Here is a 24,205-nt window from a genome sequence, read left to right as displayed (position 1 = left end):
GAAGCGGTGGATGTCATATACCTAGACTTTAGTAAGGCATTTGATACGGTCTCGCATGATATTCTTATTGATAAACTAGGCAAATATAACTTAGATAGGGCCACGATAAGGTGGGTGCATAATTGGCTGGATAACCGTAGTCAGAGAGTTGTTGTTAACGGTGCTAAATCCTGCTGGAAAGGGATAACAAGTGGAGTTCCGCAAGGGTCTGTTTTGGGACCCGTACTGTTCAATATCTTCATCAATGATGTAGATATTGGGATAGAGAGTACGCTTATTAAGTTTGCAGATGATACCAAACTGGGTGGGGTTGCAACTTCTTTGGAGGATAGGGACATAATTCAAAATGACCTTAGCAAGTTAGAGAAATGGTCAGAGGTAAACAGGATGAGGTTTAATAAAGAGAAATGCAAAGTGCTCCACTTAGGAAGGAACAATCAGTTCCATACATACAAGATGGGAAGCGACTGTCTAGGAAGGAGCATGGCAGAAAGGGATCTAGGGGTCATAGTGGACCACAAGTTGAGTATGAGTCAACAGTGTGATACTGTTGCAAAAAAAGCAAATATGATTCTAGGTTGTATCAACAGGTGTGTTGTAAGCAAAACTCGTGAAGTCATTCTGCCGTTCTACTCTGCACTAGTTAGGCCTCAGCTGGAGTACTGTGTCCAGTTCTGGGCGCCACATTTCCCTCCCCAGTATTCCCATCCCTGTGAGTCTCCTCCTGCTGCCCCCTCCACGTCCCTTGTTCCTGGGAGTGAGGCCCCCCTGCTCTCAGGGCAGGGTCCGTACCACAGCTGTCTCGCCTTAGGCCACACAAGCTGAGAGATCAGGGGACTGGCTGCACCTCTTTGACCACTGCCCATGGGCCCTGCTCGCTCCAGAGGGGTAGATAGAGAGATTTGTAAGGGGGAGGGGGAGGATGAGGAGAACTGGGTCCTAGTCCTGGCTCTACCACAGCTGTCCTGTGCCTCAGTTTCCCTATCTATGGGTAGGACATTCTACCACCCCCCACTCAGGGCTCTGCTGGTGATCAGGCCCTCACATACTACACGGGGTCCCTCCCCCACACTCCAGTGCCGACCTGCCTCCTGCCCTGGCACCGCTCTACTCAGGTTCTCCCCTTTACGCAGCAGAATGACAAGCTGAACTCCAGCTCAGCAGGAGATTTGTGCTTGACCACACTGAGTGTGAGCCCTGCAGAGCGTCGCCCAGGAGAGCAGGTCGCTCACTAGGGACACGCTGGTGCACGGGGGTGAGAGCAGCCCGGGGCCCCCAGGGGGCAGAAGTGCCTTGTAGGATGCAGGGAGCTCTCTGCTGCCATCTGCTGGTGAGTAGGGGAAATGACTGAAGGGGCCTCATTTGCATTTCAGCTGTGGGACAGTTTGGGACATTTTTGTCAATATACAGAGAAATCTGTGATTCTGGAGTGATCAAAAATCATTGCCCCTGTCGGGTAACAAAAGGTACGAGAACTGCACCAAATGTGCCGGGGCTGAGGGGTCACCCTGATCTAATCCCGGGGTCGGGTATGGAACCAAAATACCCTCCAAAGGAAAAACAGGGGCAGGAGGGTGAGAGTTTGGGGGCCTTTCCCTGGAGCAAGCATATTCCCAGTGCCAAGGATTTTGTCCTGTGTTTCCGATCTCCCTGGGGACTGTGCAGAGAGGCCTTTGTTTAAGCCCCAGAAGCCAGCAGTTGAGGTGAGGGTCTCTGGTGAAGGTTTGTCTCCCTAGGAACAGAAGGGCTACGTCTACACTGGCATGATTTTATGGAAATGCTTTTAACGGACCTTATGTTCCGAGCCAAAAATACCTGGTACACTTGGTTAAGAGAGGACTCCCCCTGCATGGAGGAGGAGGTCCGCAATTTCCCCCCGTTTGTAGAAACTCACCTAGACCCATGGTTAGTCACTGACGGGAGCACAAAGAGACGTGATAAAGCAGGCATGTATTGTCTTAAGTGTGAGGAAATTGAGATCCCTCTACTCCCCCAGGGAACCGGAGCTCAGCTGGCTGAAGCCGAAGGTTTTCGAATGGGATTAGAGCATGTCTTTTCAGTCCACACAAAGTCTGATATTCCTGTTGTAGGTGTAGACTCACGTTATATAGTTAGTATTATTACTGGACACGCCCGAGCCCAAAAGGACCCAGAGTTTTGGGATTCCCTCTTACGAAGGGTAAAAGCTCATTGTAAAAGGGGCTATGTAACACATTGCCCATCGCATAAGTCTAATACATTCTGGGCCCATGCTTTCTTAGATTACTGTTTACAGAATGAGGGACCAGCCGAGCAGCCCATGGAGGCCAGCGTAGCTGATTCTGAGACCTCCCGGGGGCAAACCAAGCTAGCCGAATGGTTGCATAGGGAATGGGGGCATTTTGGGCCCCAAAAGAACCATGATCGGTACAAAGCCCACCTGGGCCTTGAAAAACCTGATATTTCTTTAAAAGATTGGGAGCAGGCCAGCCAGCGTTGTTTACAGTGCCACAAGGTTAAGGCCATGAATCATATTGCACACACTTCATCCGCCTTTTCCAGCCAGTACTTTAAGCCAGGAGAGACATGGCAAACGGATCTAATGGGGCCACTCCCTGGTGCAAAACAGTACCCAAAGGCCCTGGTCATAGTGGACCTCGGAACCCGACAGCTGTGGTGTGCCCCTATGAAAAGAACACACGCTGTAGCCGTAATTACAGCATTTAATGCATGTTTTAGTCATTGGGGCCTTCCAAAAGAGGTCCAAAGTGACGGAGGCCCACCATTTTATTCCAAAAAATTGGAAAATTTGTTCTGCCAGCATAACATTACTCACCACACACATCTCCCATATCACCCCGAGAGTAATGGTGTGGTGGAGCGCAAGATTGGCACCCTTAAGAATACAATACGTGCCAGCAGTAAACACCCAGATTACAAAGGGTGGCATTTGTTACTTTCAGAATCGCTTATAAACATTAATGCAGTTTGTTCAAGGTGGCCCGACCTGGTCCCTCGTGTATCACCTCCGTGGCTGCCCAAATATCAAAAGGATGACCTAATTTGGGTCACCCAGCCAGATGCCTCTACCGCCCGAAAGCCCGAACCTGCTGTGGTCGTAGGACCCGGCAAATACCCTAACACCTACTGGATAAAAGAAAAAGAAAAGCAACAGCAAACCTTAGTTCATCACAATTGGTTAAGCAAGCGATCCTAACAAGCGACTGAGGCGCGTGTGTTTTTGTTTTGCAGGATAATCAGTCAACCATCGAGGCATGGATGAAGGCGTACGCAGTCCAAAGAAACGTAACAGACTGTTTAGTCTGCTCTCTTCCAGTTCGTCACGTTGGTGAACCCCCATTTTTTGTTGCACCCATTTATCTTAATTTTTTCACTCCACATCCAACATGGAGCGCCAGCCTCACCCATTATCCTTTTTCCAAACGAGCTGCCACTTTAGATTCCCTTTTGTTAACATTGCCCTATGCTGCTAATCCACCACTGTCTACTCACTTTTGTATAGATTTACCAGGCATACCGTATAGTATGCAACAAAACTCAGAACACTTTTATATTGGCTCCCCCATTTACGTTGGTTTTCAGCCTAATTGTGCCTTTTATATGAATATCTCAGGAGTCTTTAACTCAACCAATCACAATGTTACCAAAGATTGGTACAATAGCACAAACAATGTTTTTGGCTGGAATCTAACCAGTATTTTGTACTATGATAAGTATCGAGAAACTAATCCACAGGTTACTCCTACCCCTATGCCGTATCCTTTTCTGTTTTGCAAACAGGAATTTTATGTGTCAGACGGAAAGTAATCGCCACGATGATGGTGGTCTGCGCATTACTCCATTCTATTCATTGCCTGGTGCTTATATAACCATCGTAGATGTAAACGATGAACTAGCTCCCTGGTGCAGTGACCATCCTCGCCTCCAATCGTTGTACCCGGGACACTTCTGGCTTTGTGGAAATCAAGCCCATTCTCGGTTACCTATTAATGCAAAAGGACGTTGCACCTTTGGCCATGTAGCCGTTCAAGGAGGAGGCATTTATGTACAGGACTCCTCACTGCCTCGTTTTGTGGGGCGGAAAACCCGCGATTTGTCCTCACTCTGGCAGTCGGTAGGCACCTGGTTTGGAAAAGCAGCTATAGCAATATCCACCTGGAATCCTGTTGGAAATCTGATAATGCGAGAACAACTTGAATTGAATGCCCTGGCTATTGAACGCCTCGGCAACCAAACAAGCAAGGGACTAAAACTACTATCAGATAAAATTGAAGAAATACGTGTATATGTTATGCAAAATAGATTAGCTCTTGATTACTTGTTAGCAAAAGAAAATGGTTTTTGTAGTTGGTTAGATGAGTCACAATATGGTTCTATGTTTAAAGATAAATGTTGTATGGAAATTAAGTCAATTGAACAAAATGTAAGTGATGTAATTGAGAATATTGAGCAAATTGTAACGGATGTCAGGGAATCGCGCACCTTTTTCGGACTGGGATGGCTAGCCTCATGGTTTGGTTTAGGACGATACAAAGAACTTTTTGTTTCTATTTTCATCACATTTATAACATGCATTGTTTGTCTTGTTCTAGGATGTGCTGTTTTAAAAGCCTGTACAAAACGCATTGTTGCGCAAGTGCTTCTCGTTGAAAGAAAATCTTTACTTGGCGCCGATAAAGGCGATGAGGAGGAGGAGGTATAATTGGTGGCGTTTGGGCCGCTCTGCCATGGCCACGGGGGCATGTTGTAAAGCAGGCTTTTTCTGTCCACGGCCTTCGCGTATAGCCCATCCTGCCACACAAGGCCCCTCACACAAAACCCAGATACTCAGAGGAGCATGGGAAGCACAATGCAGTTTTTGTGAATGGAATTTGATCTTATAGGCATTCTGGGACTCACAGGTGCCAAAAAAAATAGGGAGGTGAGCATGACTAGATAGTGCTTACAGATAAGCCTCATTTGACCGTAGCTTGACCAGTCTTAGGGGCAAGGGAAAAAGTAAACGTAGGGGAATAAAACACAATTGTCTTACACTGACTATGCCCCATCTGGTCCTGTCCACGAGGGGATCACGCATACATCACGAAAATTCCTATAGGGCAGTATTGTCATACTACCTCATCACTAGCCTATCAGGCCCTGCCAAATGCAGACCCTAGCATGGCACAGACACTGAAGTTTTGTATAAAAGACCCTCTACCCCTTTGTTCGACGGAGGTTCCGTGTATTGAGGGAACGTGTCTCTTTTTTTGCCCGGCTAAAGGATTGATCACCCTGAGGCTGCCTCCCCACCCTTCGAGTCAAATATAGGGGTGCACGAGTCCTGAGCATGCTCCGAGTTCTAGTGTGTCTTTTTGTTGTTATCGTTTCTGGATTTGTAAGTATTGCTTAAATTTATTAATTGGTGGTTTAGTTAATAGTTAAGCTGTATTAATTATATCCTATAATCCTGTGAAGTATAAGTAAGTCATATTAATTGTATTGTATAGATAGTGTGATTTTGTGCTATGTGAAAGGGTTAAGCTTTAGCCCAGGTATTAGTGTTAGAAGAAAACCCTTTGAGTTGTCAACTTGTAACAGTAAAAAATCAATGACTAACTCCACCAGCTGTCCTAAAGTGACATTGGAGGGATTGGCTGGGGGTGGTTCTTTTATCATCATTATTTTGGCTTTGTTTTTTATATTTTTCATTTGTATGCTACGTTGTCTTAGGCGAATTAGGGATAGTGATCTGATATAAGTGAATTGTAATCAAAGAATTGTAATCAGTTGGGTATAATTGTGCCCAAGCTTTTCTACGCTGTAAAAGTACTGAGCAATTGCTAGTTTAAACACCTACTTGTTAACTGCTGGTTTTGACCACTTAATAAAAATCATTTGTTTCACCATCATCCAGTAGTTTTCACTGGGTAGTCGGCTTTAACCCTTGAGGCTCCCATCACATCACCGAACCAAGGCGTAACAATGATCAGGGCTTTTTTGCGGAAAACAAATCTGAGCTGTCTCCACTGGCCCTTTTGCGCAAAAGTTTTTCGGAAAAAGACTTTTGCCCGAACGGGAGCAGCATAGTATTTCCACAAAAACACTGATGATTTTACAGGAGATCGTCAGTGCTTTTGCAGAAATTCAAGCAGCCAGTGTAGACAGCTGGCAAGTTTTTCTGGAAAAGCACCTGCTTTTCGGGAAAAAGTGGCCAGGCTAGACACAGCCAAGCTGTGAGCAGCCAGGTGATTCCCCTGAGCAGCCCACGCAGCGCTCCTCTTAGGGCTGGAGATGGGCCTGCCCACACTCAACACTTTGCTGACCCTGGACAACTGTGACAAGCAGGGTGCCGCAGAGGAGGGCCGTGGCTACTGGACGCTCATCCAGAGAGGGTGGAGTTAACCCCTGAGAAGACAACCAGCCTGGGGGGAACGTGACTGTGATCGATCTGACACTCCCCGGAATTGGTGATTTATTATTACTGGACGATCTGCTGTGTTCTGCCCCCTTTTCTCCCAGCAATGTCTTTGCTTTGTCAGTGCGCTCGGCGTGGGCGAGGGGACAGCACTGCCTGCCAGGGTGCCCACACAGGGATTTCATTTCCCAGGTTTCCGGGAGGGGCTTCAAGCCAGTGTGATGTTTTCAGCTGGAGCCCCATGGCAGCGTCTCCAAGAAACCTCCCTGCTGCACCTAGAGGGAGATGGTCAGGGATTCACTGGCTCAGAGGCTGTTCCGGTCTAACTCTGTCTTTCCCCTGTTTGGCTAGGGATGAGCTGGCCGTGGCTTTCAGGCAGGCTGGAGGGGGAAGGGCTGAGTCAATGGGACCTGAATCACTAAGTAAGCTGGGCCCCACACGTCTCGGTGCCCCAGCTGTAAACCAGGGACCCTTCCCTGCCTCACAGAAGCTTGGGAGGACACATGCATGCTCTGCATCCCATGGCTGAACAGAGCTCATTGCATAGATTTCCAGTATGGCCAATGGACGTGTGTACAGTGAGGAACAAGGAGCGTAGCCATGCTCACAGGGTGAGGAGCTCTAGCCTGGGGGGCAGCGAGTCTGGACACCGTGGGGGCCATGGTGGAGAATTTGCTGGCCAGGGGCTCCTAATGTGACACTCTGGCCGAAAGGGCTAACGTGAGCCGGGGATGCTTGCGTATGGGTATTTCGAGGGGGAGCACCGGGGTTACTCCACCTCTGTACTTGGCACTGGTGTGGCTGGGGTGGGAAGAGTGTGTGCACTGGTGTCCACTGGTCAGGAAGGCTGTGGACAAACTGACGAGGGGTCAGGGAAGGGGCACGAGAATGATTTTCGGCTTGGAAAGCCGGCCTTGTTAGTGATGGGCTACAGTAGCCATCCTGGAAATCCGGGCACATATTGTGCTGTAGAGCATTAGGAGATGCCCATTTACACGTCGGGGAGGGAGTCTGAGCACTTGCAAGTTAGCAGCTCCCACGGAAGTCAGTGAATGGGGATTCACTGGGGATTCACTGGGGATTTCTCTCTCACACTCAAGCAGGTTGCATGTGCTTGGGGTGCACACAGCTTTGAGGAGAGCCGATATGCTAGTGACTGAGTCAGTGGCTGTCCCTGCATCTAGCAAGTGAAGTTGAAGGAGGCATCAAAGCACATTTGCTCCCATCTAGTGACCAGCTGCCCCCAAAAGCAATTTCAATATTTCTTTTAGAATTGCACCAAACATAAGGCCTGACCTGTACCAGGAGCTCACTCGAATGTGGCTGCGTAAGGCTGATTTTCTAAACCGTGAGTCAATACTACCAGGCAAGCCCATTCTGTGGACTTTAGGGGCTGTTAAAGTTGATTTCTGTGCTCCTGAGGAATAACCACTGCATGCGATCTTGCATGGCAAACTTGCAAGCAGTGCAGACGCAGCACTGAGAAAGTCGATGTTCTTGGCCTCTGAGTGGGGTCCCACAGTACCCACGGTCACCGCTCTGGCCATGACTTTCCACTCTGCTGCTCTCAAGGTGAACGAGAAAAGCCCCGGGAAGATTTGAATTTGATTTTCATTTCCTGTGTGGACAGAGTGGTGAGCCGAGCAGGCAGCCCACCTGAGGAGCACACCTGGCCGTGAGTTCCATGAGTTCAAGTTTCAGGAGCTCCAGCGTGGAGCCAGAGCCGGACTAAGGGGGGGGGGAGTGGGCAGCTGCCCAGGAGGCCAGCCAATGGCGGGGGGTGCCTGTTGGCAGCTGTAAGGGGCACGTGGCATCCCTTATAGCTGTCATCAGGTGCCACGCGCCCGCCTCCCACAGTGCTGTCCCACCCCATCCCTGTGGTGCCGGCCAGCAGCACCCTTCCCCCCTGCCCGTGGGGCCCTGCACAGCCAGGTGCTGCGTGCCAGCAGCAGTGGCCAGAATGGGCGGGGCAGCACATGCGCCGTGTGCCCCGGGGGCAGGCCTGTGCTCCCTACGGGGGCAGGCCTGGGCATGCGCCACAATGGCTCGGACCGGCCCTGCATGGAGTGTGAAAGATCCTGGATTGCATGGGTGTGAGGGGAGAGGAATCTGTTCGCGTGGAGTTCTGAACCAGCAAATGAAAAGCAGAGAGCTAGGCAACGATCACACAGTCCGTGGTGGAGGACGGATACGCCAGGGACTCCCAGCGGCGCTGTGTGCTAATAAAGGTGCTGAGGCAGACCTACCACAAAACAACGAATCAAATGAACAGTCTGGAGCATCGCCACAAACATGCCATTTCTAGACGCAGCAACAGGCGATCCTAGGGAGACCCTCTCAGGGTAGCAGCATGGAGGGCAGCATGGTGGAAGAGAAGGAGGAGAACGGTCAGCAGGTGAGCAACTGAGGTGACCGATAACCAAGAACTTTTTATAACCTTGGAGACAATCCCCTCCTCCCAGGATGTCTCAGTCGGGCACTAATGCCAGGGAGGGCTCTTCTGGTGAGTTCACACTTCTGGGCTGTGTCTACACTGGCCCCCTTTTCCGGAAAAGGGATGCTAATGAGACAAGTCGGAATTGCAAATGCCGCAGGGATTTACATTTTCCCCGCGGCGTTTGCATGAACATGGCTGCCGCTTTTTTCCGGCTCGGGGCTTTTCCGGAGAAAAGCGCCAGTCTATACGGGATCTTTCGGAAAATCAAGCCTTTTCCGAAAGGTCCCTTATTCCTCTTAAAATCATTAACAATGATTAACAATAAGGCCATGAGGCATAACAGGGCAGTTGACAAGGGCTTCCTTTGTCGACCGTGGAGCGTCCAGACTACCGCGCTGTGCCACCAAACAGCTGATCAGCACAGTGCGGCAACCATTTTTATGTAAATGAAGCAGCGATTATTTAAATCGCCGCTTCATTTCCCTATGTCTAGAAAATTAATCTACATGGCTCCATCGCCGGACCCATGTAGTCTACACATACCCTAAGTGAGCTGAAAAGAGGCCAAACTAGTGTCCAAGTCAGCCCCGGGGGATTATGGATTTCTTTATCTCGTACGTGTGCAGCATCACCCCCATTCCGTGCAGACCAACTTTCCTGCCTCACCCAGTTGCCCTAGATTATGGGGAGGGGCAGTTCTCAAGGGAAGCCTCACACACAACCCCTAGGGAAGCATCACAAAGCAGAAGCTGCCCACTCATATTTCTGATCCTCCCCCCCACCGCCCGAGTGTCCCACCATGGACTCCTTTTCTGTCCCTGCTGGGTTCCCTAAATAGAACCACACGACTTCTGAGCAGCGCTCTCTTTACTGCTCGTATCAGAACTGGAGGGGTTTCCAGGCAAGCACACTGAGGGCAGCGGTGAGCTGAGATGTGCGTGGCTCTCAAAACTGGCCATTCCTACATCCTTCTTTCAAAGCCTCTCTGATTTGCACTGCCCGGCGCTGTGCTCTCCCTACTGCCCGGTACTTGGCTGCTCAAAACCTCTGGCTTGGTGATCTTCCCCCGCCCTGCCAGAGACCTTTCCCCCTTGTTCTCACAGAGATTATGGAGCACACAGCAGGCTGCCACCACCAAGGGCACGTGGCATTCGCTGAGGCCTCACCCAGTCGAGAGACTCCAAACCCTTCCCTTTAAACGCCCCAATGCACATTCCACCCCCGTTCTGCACTGGCCTAGCATGTAGTTGAAGAGCCCTTACCGGGGTCCAGGCTGCCCGTGACCAGCCCCATGAGCCACGGGAGCAAGGGGCAGGCTGAGTCCCCCAGGATCCCTGTTGGCATTTCCACCACTCCCATTCTAATATTCCGGTCTGGGGAACGAGTTCCAGCTCCCAGCTTGCCCAAGACTCCAGTTTCTCACAATGCACCTTTTCTAACCAGCCCTCATGGGTGTCAGTGATGCAAAGGACAGAGAAGGGGGGCCCAGAATGTCGGGGGGCTCCTCCAGTGGAGCAGTGGCTAAGGTGGCCATCGCCAGAGGACAAAGGTCAAGCCCCACCCCTCCCACCGCCCAGGGCCAGCCCACCCCAGCACCCCTAGGACAAAGGAGGGATAAGCAGAGGGCCAACCGAGGCTCCCAAGGGACAGAGTTGGCTCCATTGGGACATAGGATGGATAAGGAAGGGCCCAGAAGGTGGAGGAGTACCTCGGGCAGTTTGTGTGTCCTTGGCCAGGTGGTCTGGTGCACAGAGGGGGATGTGCGTTCCATCTACTGCCCCACTGCACTTAGGGAAGCCCATCACAGCAAAAGCATCCACTGTGGCAGCCACGTTTCCCAGTCACTACCCTCCATGGCAGAAGGGTACTGATCGCCTGGGCTCCCAGCATCCCCCACTCCAAATAGATTCCCAGCTGTCTTTGCCATGTGCATCTCCTGCAGGTATTCTTGTGCATCAAGGCAGGAGAAAGCCATTCACAGAGTTCCATGGAAGTGATCTTCAACATGCAAACGTTTTGCAGTCGCTGCTGATCATCCTGTACCTGCATCGCAATGCGATCCCACCAGACTGTGCTTGTCTGAGGGCATGGCATGTGGTTTGATATTTAGATCCAAGGGAAACCAGGACACTCCAGAGAGACTTAACCACTTTCTCATTTATTACAGGCTTTAAGCAGTTACCATAGTTGTTTACATTTCACAAGCCTTAAAAACAATGACTCTGCAATTGAAACCATGAATATGATACATTTAAAGCAATTAATACAGCACAAAGCAATGCAAAAGCAATTTCGAGAGAAGATTATTATAATACAGTAATAAAGCCCAATTCACTGACACTTCATCCGTATGCTACCTAAAGTACCAGGCAGGATATCATGGTCCCTTTGATTCCCACACATTGGAATGCCATATACGAGGTCGCTGGCGTGAAGGGTCTATTACTTCTAGTTACAATGAGCAGGACGTTTGGGTCAATCCTCCTCCCTGCCTCCCATCAATTCTTCTTACTAACCCCATTTTATAGCAAAGCGAGACTCGGTCGTTCTAATATCTACCAATCAACTGCGTATTGCGTAAGATTACCTGTTATGCCCATATTTGGGATACATCCTGCGATCCAGGCTGGTGCCAAATACTATATACTTGAATGGCAGCTCAATGATTGTATCTGTGATTTTTCCTTATTAGAAATGGTATGTACCAGTGCCAAGTTTCTCCCAATGTTCTCGGCATGGTGTCACTACAGCATACTCCCTATGCACGATTGTTTAAAGCACGCCTGACTTTCAATGCTCCCACTCCCCCTCGGCCTGGCCTGTGTGTGTACATGCAGCAGACTTGAGACAGGCCTGGGTTTGCTTTGTTAGAAAGCTGCACTCTGGGCAAGACAGCCGTCGTTAGTCTGGTGGAGGCAGGGCCGGAGAATGCAGACATTCTTATTCTGATCAAGACGGGTTGTCCAGGCCCCCTACATAGCACCCGAATTGGTGTTCCACTGTGTCCAGAGGAGCAAATGCTGGCAGCATTTCCAGTTCACTCAGTTCAAGGGATCGCAGGAACAGCCTGTCCATGACCTGTCGAGATTCATCCTCTTTCTGGCAGGCCATGACCGCTCAACACACTCCACCATTAGGTGCCCCCAGGTGAACATCCTCATCCCAGTGTGTTTATGCACAACGGGGTCCATGAAGAGATCCCTGCTCCTGCTGATACGGTACCTGCAATGGTAACCAGGGCCCCAAAGGGCACAAACAGACTGTTTCCTGCTGATCTCAAGCAAGGAGGAGGGAGTAGACAGATGCATTATGGGATGCTGACGACATGAACCCAGAACCACCCGCTGCACAATGTTGGTCCCAGTGTGCACCTTTGGCATAACCCAGAATACAGACTGGGATAGGCACTGTGGGATAGCTGCCCATAATGCATTGCTCTAAGAGTCGGTGGTAGTCTCCTTGCTGAGGACGTGTTACTTTAAACTGTGTTGAATTCTTGTGCACTGCAGGAACATGGACCTTTGACTTTAATAAACTTGGCATTACCTGGTAGTGCAGACATGGCTGAGTCAGAGAACTAGCATATGGGAAAGGTTCATTTAACAGAAGGGTACAACTTTAATTTTAATTCAAAGGAATGATGAGTATGGAGACTGAAAGACAGGCACGTGGCTCACTTCAGAGCGATAGCTTTGCTATTTATGCACGGAGGGGGAGGGTATTTTATTTTCTGTGCTTTGTGTCACTCAGGTGAGCACGTAGCTGAGAAATTCTCTAGCAATGATTGTTGTACACAGCCAGTCTGCCAGCTGCACTCTCCCCAAAGTGAGATCCACACAACACACACAGCAGTGATCAAAGCTGGGTCTAACCACTGTTCAGACCAGAGCTCTCCCGTCCATTACACGGTTTGGGGCAGCTGCCTGGGCCCCACACTTTGGGGGCCTCTTGACGGCTACTTCAACCATCGTCTGGACAGGATCTGCAGGATCAAGGACAGCCTGGGGGAATTAGCCTGGAGCAGGGTAGCATCAGGAGTCTGTTCCCCCCCCCCCCCCACACACACACACACATGCTACAGTGGCTGCCGCTGGAGCAATCTGGCAACCTGCTCCACTCTGCTGCCATCGCCCAGCCTTCACTGGGGGAGTGGGTGGAACAGAGACTAGGCCGGGTGGGGAAAGGGGGGTAGGTTGCCCCATCCCCCTGGAGATGGCCCTGATTCAGACACACCCGCACCCTCTAAAATCTAAACACTTGTAGACAATGAGTATCATGTAGCCCTATTGAACTCTACTGGAAATGCTTTTCCATGACGAGTGAATCACACACATTACATTGGGTGCTAGCAATACCCCGGGCTTTAATCCTCCCCTTCCCCCGACACAGATCTTCCCAATTGTTTAGAAAGGGCTCTGCCATGTCAACTTACAGTTATTCCTTCTGACTGGCTGAGGATTACACACGGCTCAGCTCTCTGAGCAGAGCATCCTTTGTGATGTTTCTCCATTGAGAAGGGATTTTCCCTTTGCCTTCAAATGTTCTACCATAGAGTTTTTCTATCTCAGGTTTGAAATGACACACAAACCATTTCCAGTAAGGTTGCTCTGACATGTCTGGTGTGATGCTCCACTCGGAGTAAGGGGGTCCTCCTTCCCAGTACCTCTTATAGGGAATGTGTTGATCGTCATTAAGTATGTATAGACAATCACTTGCTACAAGACTGGAACAAATCTCAGTAACTAGATGGTCTGTTTTATACCAACACCCACCACTCACCCCTCGAGGCCGATGGAAGGGCACACTGTGGTCTCCATCATGACCAGACACGGTGTTTATGCAAAGAGCTGAGCAAAAAGGGCACTGCTCCCAGCACCCACCGAGCTGTTCAGCGAGGATCTCATGGGGCTTTCGTGAAAATGGCTCCATATCAATGGCAGCAAAGTCTTTTCGCAGGTTTCCCACCACAGGAGTCAACGCCTTACTCAGGGCTTCCTTAAGAAACTCCATGTCAGTTACCTCCTGATGTTCAATGCTTTTTAGCTCACTTCTGGGAAGAGTTAAATACTCTTGAAGCCTCCTGCAGAATTCATCCAGCCAGAAGGAGACGTTGCCACTTTTGTCTTTAGTAACTTTAGTTGAGTCACGAATAGCTGAAAGGACACGTGTATGGAAATCATCCAGGGAATTGTTTAGGAAACGCTGCAGTTTTGGATTGTCCTTGTCTAAGCAATAATCATCAACACTCTGCTTGATAAAATCCTCAAAAAAGTGTTTTGGGGACTGAATGTATTGCCTGTACTCCGCAAAGTTTTCCTTCTCGGCCAGATACACAAGAATATGGTTTTCTAGGTTGGATCTGTTCCCATTGAAAGCTGGATGTATAGACTTCATCTCATTGGCGATGTCAATGACCGTCCTGTCATAGACGGCCTGGCGGAGGGCTGCAGCGAGCTTGCTGCATAGGAACTCAGCAAATGCTGCGATGGAGGTTGCTCCTTGGCAGGAAATCTGGAAGCACTTGAAGAAATCTTCCCTTTTGCTCTCCAGGTAGACGATCGGGTCGTGTGCTTTTTTAAATGCCCTGTGCATGGCTTCAAACCTTCCTGCTGCCATTTTGCATAAAGTTACTGATAAATCAGCTGTGTACTCAGGAGTCAATGTGAATGCTGGGTTCTTAGATGCCAACGTCACCTCTTGTCTTATTTTATTCAGTATTTCATGAATGTAACTGGGACTGTAATCCAGTCTCTCCCGCTCCTTGCTACTGATGATAGCTCTGACGCCCTGCATGATACGGGCTGTCACCTCCTTTATGCAGTCTCTATCGCACTTCTCTAAAGTCTTTTTGAACACAAGCAATGTTCTCTTCATGGTGACATGCTTGGATAAATCAGTGGAAAACCAATCGCTGGATGAAGCCTTAAGTTTTTCCAGTATAACAGATTTTGTTTCAAAACATTTGAGCAGGATGTTTTCTATATCAATCTTGATGTTGGGCTCCTCAGCAGAAGGGACATCCAAGGCCACTTCACAGACCCATTCGTTCCACAGGCGGTTAAAGTTCTCTCTCAGTTGATCGTCACTCAGTTTCTTGCCTTTTAACGACAGAGCCAGCTCTTGGCTCTTTTCAAAAAGCTCCTTTTCATACCCTGCCTTTCTCTCATCCAGTTTGCTTTGCTTCTCCCTTAGCCTAATAAGTTCCTCAGATTTCTTCATCATTTCATCAATAAGAGACGATTTAAGCTCTTTCAGTTTCATTTCCATGTTTGTTTTCCACTGAATCAATATTTCAGCATCTGGGTCTGCACTGAAAAACTTTTCGAGTTGATCCATGACAGCAGTGTATTTTTCTCTGACTGCTCCTTCAAGGCTTTCTCTGGTGATTTGGAGCATTTCTCTGTTCCTGATTTGATTGTTCAGTTTTATCTGCATGTCTAGCATGTGACTTCTCAGCTGCCAGCTCCATTGGCTGAACTCCGTTTCTAACCTGTTGTAGGCTGCGATCTCCAGCGTGTTCTTGAAGCTGAAAACAAAGTTCTCATTCAACAAAGCCTGCCACAAATCACCGATTCGGACTTTGAACTCTGACAGCCTTAAAACTCTGCCCTGGGATTCCTGCTTGGCAGCCATGAGAATCTTGCTCTTTAGATCCTGCACGTTTTGGCTGTAGCTGGGGTTGGGCGGTGCCATCGGGGGGTCCCCTTCCCAGAGGTGAGCAAAGTAATGGATGTGAGTGTTCACATCAAATCGGATAACGTCACTAAAGCAGGTTACGTCACAGCACTCTTCCTGGGCTGCTGTAACGGCCATTTCATCTAATTTCTGCTGGAGGCGTCTTTGTCCTTCCATATTCTTCTCCTTTGCTGTTATTTCTCCGACATTCTGGTGCACGAACAAGCAGCTTGGGGAGAGCTTGACTTTCTTCATCCTCAGAAACGCCTGCACAGCGATCTGCAGGATATCTTGCATTTCCGAAGGGTTCTCGCCAAAGATATTGATCACTGTCATGTTACCAATCCCAATGACAAAGGTGGCCAGTTCGTTATCATGACTAAGGGATAAATTATTGGCCATCTCTATGGCCCGAAGCCCTTCCGTATCAACAACCAGAATATAATCAAAGTTCAAATCCTGCTGGAGATTTTCCTCAACCTTAATCAGCTGCATGAAGGCTCCCCTGGTGCATCTTCCCGCACTGACGCTGAACTGGAGACCAAACATGGCGTTCAGGAGGGTAGATTTCCCAGTGCTCTGGATGCCAAGCACAGAAAGAACAAACACCTTCCTGTCTCCCAGCTTCTCAATTAATGAGTCAAAAACTGCTCCCACCCATTTCAGTGGCACGTAGGAAGCGTCACCGTCCATCAGCTCAATGGGATACCCCGACACCATCAGGTCAGCTACTATTTGAGGTAGTTTAAGAAAACATTTGTCCTTTGTGTCCATCGCATCCAGTGCTTCGTAAATCTGGCCTGTCTCTCTCCAAATGTGTTCAAGGCCAATTGTAGAGTCATTGATCTCAGCTGAGAGTTTATCTAAATCCACTTGCGACTGAGTTTTCAACCTATTTCCTTCTGTTTTCTTTACCAGCATTTCAGACCATAGCGTGTGGTATTTCTGGTGAAGTTTTACAAGACGGTCAGAGGACAAGTCATCCATAAACACTTTCATCCACTGCAGGAAGTACTTTTGAGAGGCCTCTGGATGTGAGTGGAGAAATTCCAGCACTGATTTCATTAGCGTATTGAGGGGAAATGCCTTACTCAGCTGATCACGTCGTATTGCAGCTTTCTCCGATTCGATCTGGCTCCGGTGCTGTTCAATGCTTCTGTTCTTTTTATCATGCAAGCGGGTAAGTTCCTTGTCCTTCCTACACCACCGGTGCCATAATTCCCCTTGCAGAGGCAAGAGCTCTCCCTTCATGCTTGCTAAGGGATGCTCTTTCAAGAAACCCATCAGTTCCTGGGCCTTTGCCTTGGCTTCCTTGCACTCTTGCTTGTCTGCATCAACGAGGAAGCCCTGCCGGCGAGCCGCAGTCACACAAGCATCCAGACTACGAGTGGTGATGGAGCCTGCCAGTAAGTCTCTGATTGTTGCTGTGATTTCATCTATTAATTCTGCCTCGTTTCTGTTCTTGATGCCTATTCTGATGTTCTGGCTTGATTTGCCAGCCACAGTGTTCTCCTTTTCAGCAAAAAGGCAGATCAAAGGCTTTGGGGATTGCCAGAGATCACGGAGAATTGTCTTGCCCCTCGTGTCCTTCTGATCCGTATCTGACAAGAGAACCACGTTGACCGATGCGATCTCCTGTAAGAATGTGGCCTGTGGCTCGTGCTCTCTGGCGTCCCCGTGCAGGTTGGTGAATGCGACACAATTGTCGAATCTGTCGTCGTCCTTTCCCCCTGGGCAGTACCAGGCGATTTCTACAACCCCCTTCATGAGCAGGCAGTGTCTGCTGCTGCCCCTGCAGTGACGGTGGAAAAACACGTCATGCTTGTGCTTGCTCAGCAGGGCGTTCAGGATCTGGGACTTAGACGAATGAGGCGACTGGCCAATCCGGGTGAAGGACACCAGGGGCGTCTCTGCTTGGTAAATCAGTGTGTTATAATTTGTAATGCTGGTCTGCTCTCCTGACTTTTTGGCACTTTTCCAGCTCTTTTGAACCTGGCTCAGGGCCCACAGGGGGAATTCTATTTGTGCGGTGTGAGGATTTGGCACCAGCAAGGGGAGTGCAAACTGGCAGAAAGCGAGCTTCGTTGCAACATATTGTCTCATGAAATCATCGGCACAGTGAAAAATTGCCATCTGGAGATCCATTGGGTATACGTGTCCCTGGCTTGTAGCAGATTCATGGGCTCCCTCACTAAGATCATCAAAAAAGTCATCAAACGTCTCTGAGGAGTCACACTCTTTGTCTGTGGCATTCAACCCCCTTGTTATAGCTGGTTTGGTTTGACCCTCATCCTTACAAACCAGGTATCGGACCCGATAGTCCCCCATTAACAGCTTTTGCAAAAAACAAAATGGCAGCTGATTTTCTGTGCAGGGCTGTCTGTCCTGCAAAGACGTCTCGGTAATGAGTTTGAAAATGGCTGTCCCCATTTTCCTATGATAGTACTTATCAAGTCCAAGTCGTTTCATTAAATTCAAGAACTCCTGATTTTCATTAGTTTCACATCTCACACCACTAGTAAATGGCACTTTGGATTCTACTTTTGACACCTTGGCTCTTTGACAAACATCTTCTAGTTCTTTGATTATCTCCTGTTCCTTCAAACTAACGTTCTCCACTTCAAAATTCCCATTTAAAAGGCAATTTAAGTCTCTTTCCAGAACTTGCCAATCATTCCATGCACCATGCTTTCTAAGAATACCTGATATTTCATTGGACAGTAAGTTTCCCATGTGATGTTTCATAAAAGTCAAACGTTTATTCTTCTCCTCCAGAGTTACACTGTTGAATTCAGGGGTCACTGTCAGACCTGTCCACAGCAGGAATGCCTGGGCTCTGGAAACATTCCGATCTCTGTGACTCAAATACTCCGTATGTGCCCTTTGCATTGTGTTTAACAAGAAAGTAATTTCTGGGCACCCGAGGAGATACTGAAAAGTGTGACTGTCCACGTGGTACCCTGTGCTGGCTGCAATGCAGAGCAATAACAGCTCAATGTCCATCTGCGATTTCCCTCTGAGCGCCTGTAGTAGGGAAGACAAAGCCAGGCTCACATTTAAGGTGGCCTTTACCTTTGCTGCCTGCACTGTTGCTTCAGAGGATGTGGGGCCGTGGGTAACTTCCTCTATGTGAGTGTTCATTTCCCGTAGGACTGGCAAGAGACCACCTAATTCGGAGATAGACTCATTCTTTAGCTGCGTCTTACCTTCATGAAAGATCCACTGCATAATGCAGGAAGATTTGGGGAAGTTCTTAACTGAATAGACATGAGGGTCCAGAAGGAAGTGCAGCAGAGATCTGATGTATTCAGTATTTTGTGATGGCAAATCTTTGCACCGTGACACTGTATTTGCCAGGAAATCCTGGAGCGCCGTATCCGACAGGCACACGTCAATCCACACACCGTAGTTCTTGGTTTTTGTAGTCAGGCTTTGTTTGAGATTGAGCAGAGTCACCAGCTGTTCTTCATCCCCCGTGGCTTCCCAGGATTCCACTCCCTCTAAGAACGCTCTGGCCTCATCCACTGCACTGGCTAATCCCTCCCCCAACAACGTATCGACGCTCTGGTTAGTTAGGGCGCCATAGGCATCTCTGAGCCTGCTGCTGACTTGATGAACATCTGCAAAGTCTGGTCTGTGATTGGCCAGGATTATCTCCCACACGGGAACTAGCTGAAAGCCTCTGTCAATCACAGACCAGGTCTTGTTACTGGCCAGCAGCCCAGATTTCCATGCTGCGAGTGAATCCACCCCAGGGGGGCCGCCCGTCTTGGTCACACGCAGCTGAATCTCTGTTTGCTCCTGTTTTCGGTCTGTGCCCTGAAATGAGGCTTCAGCCCTTGACTTGGATACAGTGACACCGGCTGCAATGCCCCAGCCCAAGCCGCTGTAGCTGCCCCCGACGTAAGAGCTCAGCGTGTCAGATGCTCGTTTCTTCACCTCGTCCAGCTGCTCTGCCCGGAATCCCTGTGACGCCGCTTTCCACCAGAATATCCCGCCCAGGTGGAGGGGGCCCTGGTTCACGTGAGACCCGAATCGCTTGAAGAAATTCCCGGCCTGGCTCTTCAGCAGGGGGAGCTTGTCGGGCTCTGGGGTGAGACTCAAAAGCTGCTCGATCTCTTTTAACTCCTGCAGCGCGGCGCTGGACAGTCGGAGCCGGTGCTTGGGGAAGTAGCAGGAGGCCAGGGGGATGTAACTGTACTTGGTGGTGCAGAGGTAGGTGTGCTCAGAGCGGGACCTGTGGGTGCTTTCGGACTCTGAAGAGCTGCTGCAGTCGGTGGTGGTGTCCACACTAAACTCCCCAAACCCATCTTTGGCTGAAAGACTCAGGCTGTATCCCAACGTTTCCATGGTCCGTGTGAATGTGGACTCTGCTGCAGCCGATGGAAACTCCTTCATCTCAAACAAGGGCCCTTGCTCTGGGCCGAGGAGCTCCAACCCATCTGGGAGCTCCAGGAGCTGCTCGCGCTTCTCCACCATCTCGGCAAGCTGGTTGGTTTTGTAAATGCCCTGCAGGGCCAGCCCCCCCGACGCCCGTCTCACAACTTCCCTGTCAGGGAGAGTCTCGCTCTGGGACACCGACTGCTCCAGGAGGTCTAACTCCTTGTGCGCATTCTCCACCACCTCTCGTAGCGGCTTCTCAGCCGGTGCCCAATACTCGGGGGCTACGTCCATCGCTCGCCGCAGCTCCTCCTCTTTCCTCCTTACAACCTCGTCCTGGCGGCTTCTGCCTTGCTCCTGCATCGCCTTGAGCTCCTGCAGCGCCGACTTCGCCTGCTCCTGCCTCTTCCTCAGCCCCTCCACGCGCTCCCCCTGCAGCTGCTGCATCGTGGCCTTGGGGTCTATCTTCAGCAGGTCTTGGAGCGCCTGCTTTTCCCACGCGTGTCGTATGTCACGTTCTAACTTCACGCAGTCTTCAGACTGCAGGTGTTTCAAGGCTTGGGCAGAGGTAACGCCCAGCTGTGTGTGCAGTTTAGGCAGCCAGTACTCTGCACTCAGACCCACGGCTTCCAGGATCTTGGCTAGATCATCCTTTGCAGCATCTCCCTCCACGGAATGCCTGGGGCTTTCCTCTCCCGCAGACATGGCTGTGAAATGGAGCAGACAAACATATCAGGACTTTCATAATGCTGTCCCACCTTCCTGCCTCTGCTTGTTGTCATCGCAGCCTTATGTAATATATGCTATACCGTGGCACTCAGCTACAGCCAGGGTGGATTGATTACTTTCATGGATTGATAACTAGTTAGAAGACAGGAAACAAAGGGTAGGACTAAATAGTCAATTTTCAGATTGGAGAGGGGTAACTAGTGGTGTACCCCAAGGGTCAGTCCTGGGACCAATCCTCTTCAACTTATTCATAAATGACCTGGAGAAAGGGGTAAGCAGTGAGGTGGCAAAATTTGCAGATAATCCCAACTTGCTCATGATAGTTAAGACCAAAGCAGACTGCAAAGAGCTTCAAAAAGATCTCACCAAACTACATGATTGGGCAAATGTAATTTCATGTTGATAAGTATAAAGTAATGCACATTGGAAAAAGTAATCCCAACTATCCATACAATATAATGGGGACTGATTTGGCTACAACTACTCCAGAGAGATATCTTGAGTCATTATGGATAGTTCTCTGAAAACATCCACTCTGTGTGCAGCAGAAGACAAAAAGGCAAACAGGATGTTAGGAATCATTAAAAAGGGATAGAGAATAAGACAGAAAATATCTTATTGCCTCTATATAAAACCATAGGATGCCAACATTTTGAACACAGCGTATAGATGTGGTCACCTCATCGCAAGAAACATCTCTTGGCATTGGAAAAGTTTAGAAAAGGGCAGCAAAAATGATGATGGGTTCGGAACGGGTCCCATATGAAGAGAGATTCAAAAGACTGGGACTTTTCAGCTTAGAAAAGAGGAGACTGGAGATGGGGGGGAGATAGGCTAGAGGGCTATAAAAACATGATGGCCGTGTCTAGACTGGCATGATTTTCTGGAAATGCTTTTAATGGAAAAGTTTTCCGTTAAAAGCATTTTTGGAACAGAGCGTCTAGATTGGCACTGATGCTTTTCCGCAAAAGCACCTTTTGCGGAAAAGCGTCCATGCCAATCTAGACGCGCTTTTCCGCAAAAAAGCCCCAGTCGCCATTTTCACAGAAAACAAATCTGAGCTGTCTACACTGGCCCTTTTGCCCGAACGGGAGCAGCATAGTATTTCCGCAAGAACACTGACAATCTTACCTGCGATAGTCAGTGCTTTTGCGGAAATTCAAGCGGCCAGTGTAGACAGCTGGCAAGTTTTTCCGGAAAAGTGGCTGATTCTCTGGAAAAACTGGCCAGTCTAGACACAGCTGACAGGTATGGAAAAAGTGAATAAGGAAAAGATATTTACTTATTCCCCCAATATTATGTCTACACTGCAGAGTTTTTCCGGAAAAAGTATACTTACATTCACACTGCTATTGTGTACTTTCAAGAAAAAGTGAAAAGCACTGAGGGTTTTTTCCAATGGTGGTAAACCTAATTCTACAAGGAAAAAGCCTTTTTCTGAAAAAGGTCTGTGACGGCGCGTTGGGGGTCCCCCGTCTCCTGCACCCCGAAATGGCACAAACAGACTGCACCAGCCAGTGGAATTGAGGGTGGTTTATTGCTCCTCCAGCACAGCGCAGCACAGATGTAATCTGGTTACAGGAACTGGGCTAGGATGCCTCAGGCCCCCTTGAGATGGGGGAGACTGGGCCCCTAAACTCCAGCCCCTTCCCCTAGGCTCTCCTCCATGCCCTCCGACAGCCAGCAACCAACTCCCTAACTTCCAGCCCTGCCCCCCAGCCAAGCCAGCATTCCACCTTCCTTTGTTCCTCTCCATGGGGGGTGTCTGGCCACTGGTTTGCATAGTGACTCATCCTGTTTTGCTGGGTCGTGGTACCCACGGCAGCCAGTGGGGGTTCCCCCAGAGCCAGCAGCATAGAAACCAGCCAGGTACCCCCACTACGTCACAGTTCTCCCCCCTCCGAGAGCGAACTGAGCAGGGTCACTCCGCTCGTGACCTAGGGAAGTTCGGGTCCTCTGCGTGGGAACCCGCCCTGGGGACATGGGTGCTCCCCTTGACTCGGGCCGGCCGTGGCGAGGCCCCACATGAGCTGGCTTCCCTCTGTCCACTCGCCGCCCCGCTCCAGGGCGACTGGCACAGGCCTGTCCTCGGGGGTCACACCCACCCTTCCGCTGGCCTTGATCTCTGGCCAGGGTCTCTCGGGCTGGGGCCATGAGCCCAGCGAGCCTTCTCTGGACAGCCAGGGCGGCTTCCACCCCCGATGCTCCATCCAGGGAGGACTTCCCCTCCCATAACTCTCTCAGCAAGCCCAGAGGGTCCTCTATCTGGGGTAGAGACCCCCAAGCCGCTTTCCTCCTGTCTTGGGCCTTCCCGCCCCTCTGGCAGGAGTCACAGGACCGGCAGTACCGCTGCACGGCCGTAAAGATTCCCGGCCAATAGAAGTGCTGGAGCAGCTTCAGCCGGGTGCTCCGGATCCCCCGGTGGCCCCCAACGGGGACATCGTGGGCCAAATACAGCAGCTTGAGGCGATACTTTCGGGGGACGACCAGCTGCCGCTGGACCCCCCATGCCCTCACCTTCCTGGGGGGGAGCCACTCACGGAACAGGAGCCCACGCTCCCGCAGGAATCTCTCCTGGCCACCTCTCCCCCGGGGCTGAGCTGCATGGAGGCCAGCCTGGTCCCTCAGCCTCTGCAAGGAGGGGTCTGCCTGCACCTCAGCCTGGAATTCAGCTGCTGAGGCAGGGATCGGGACCTGTCCCCCACCTCTGCCTAGGTCCGGAGTCCCAGCCTGGCTGGACCCCGTGTCCACTGGGATGGGACCCTGAGGACGCTGCCAGGAGTCCTTCCCTGGACCCACGTTGTCAGCCCCCCGCTGGCTCTGGCTCCAGGTAGTGACTAGAGCCCGCTGGGATTCATGGGGCCACTCCTCTAGGTCATTCCCCATCAGCACCTCGGTGGGCAAGTGCGGGTGCACCCCCACTTCCTTGAGGCCTTCCTTCGCCCCCCATTTCAGATGCACCCGGGCTACAGGCACCTTAAACGGGGACCCGTCTATGCCCTTCAGGGTCAGCTGCGCGTGGGGTAGTATCCGCTCTGGGGCCACTATGTCGGATCGGGCCAGAGTCACCTCCGCCCCCGTGTCCCAGAAGCCCGTCACCTTCCTACCATCCACCTCCAGGGGTATGAGGCACTCGCTCCGCAGGGGCCGTCCTGCCCCCACCCGGTACACGGAGAAATCCGCCTCCTGAGAATCAGACCTCCCAGGGGAGGTGCACTGAGCATCCTTCCCCTCTCTCTGAGCTGAGGTTTGCCTGCCAGCCCCTGCCTCTGGGGCAGCCTGCCCTTCCTCCCGCCCCAGCCAGTTAACCCTGGAAAGTCCCCGGTCCTGGGACCTGGTGCACTGAGCCCTCTTGTGGCCTTTTTGCCCACAGCGATGGCAAGTTAGGCTTTGGGCTGTCTCTGTCCCGGCCCTGGCTGGTTCTCTGGGGCACAGATGACCTGTTCCTTGGTCTCGCCCCGTAGTTGACTCCCTCCGTCGCTCAGCCGAGATCCGGTCTCTGCGCGGTTCCCTCTCTCTCCGGGACTCCCGTTCACACCCGGACCGGCTCTCCGTGAACTCATCCGCCAGTCTCCCGGCCTCCTGGG

General features: G+C 50.5%; 1 protein-coding gene across 2 annotated transcripts in view; it reads right to left on the bottom strand.

Moving 5' to 3' along the window:
• Nucleotides 1-10,971: 10,971 nt before the first annotated feature.
• LOC102463811 (interferon-induced very large GTPase 1-like) overlaps nt 10,972-24,205 on the bottom strand; it is a 37,014-nt gene continuing 23,780 nt past the window's right edge. For both annotated transcript variants that reach the window (XM_075925942.1, XM_075925943.1), the window contains exon 2: nt 10,972-20,596. In XM_075925942.1, coding sequence (XP_075782057.1) covers nt 13,293-20,594 — 7,302 coding nt within the window. In that variant the 5' untranslated portion in view covers nt 20,595-20,596 and the 3' untranslated portion in view covers nt 10,972-13,292. The remainder of the gene's footprint in view (nt 20,597-24,205) is intronic.

Source organism: Pelodiscus sinensis, chromosome 3 (genome assembly GCF_049634645.1).
Source record: "Pelodiscus sinensis isolate JC-2024 chromosome 3, ASM4963464v1, whole genome shotgun sequence".
Taxonomy (NCBI): domain Eukaryota; kingdom Metazoa; phylum Chordata; order Testudines; family Trionychidae; genus Pelodiscus; species Pelodiscus sinensis.
Note: the sequence above shows the minus strand (reverse complement) of the source record. Positions and strands in the feature narration are given on the sequence as shown.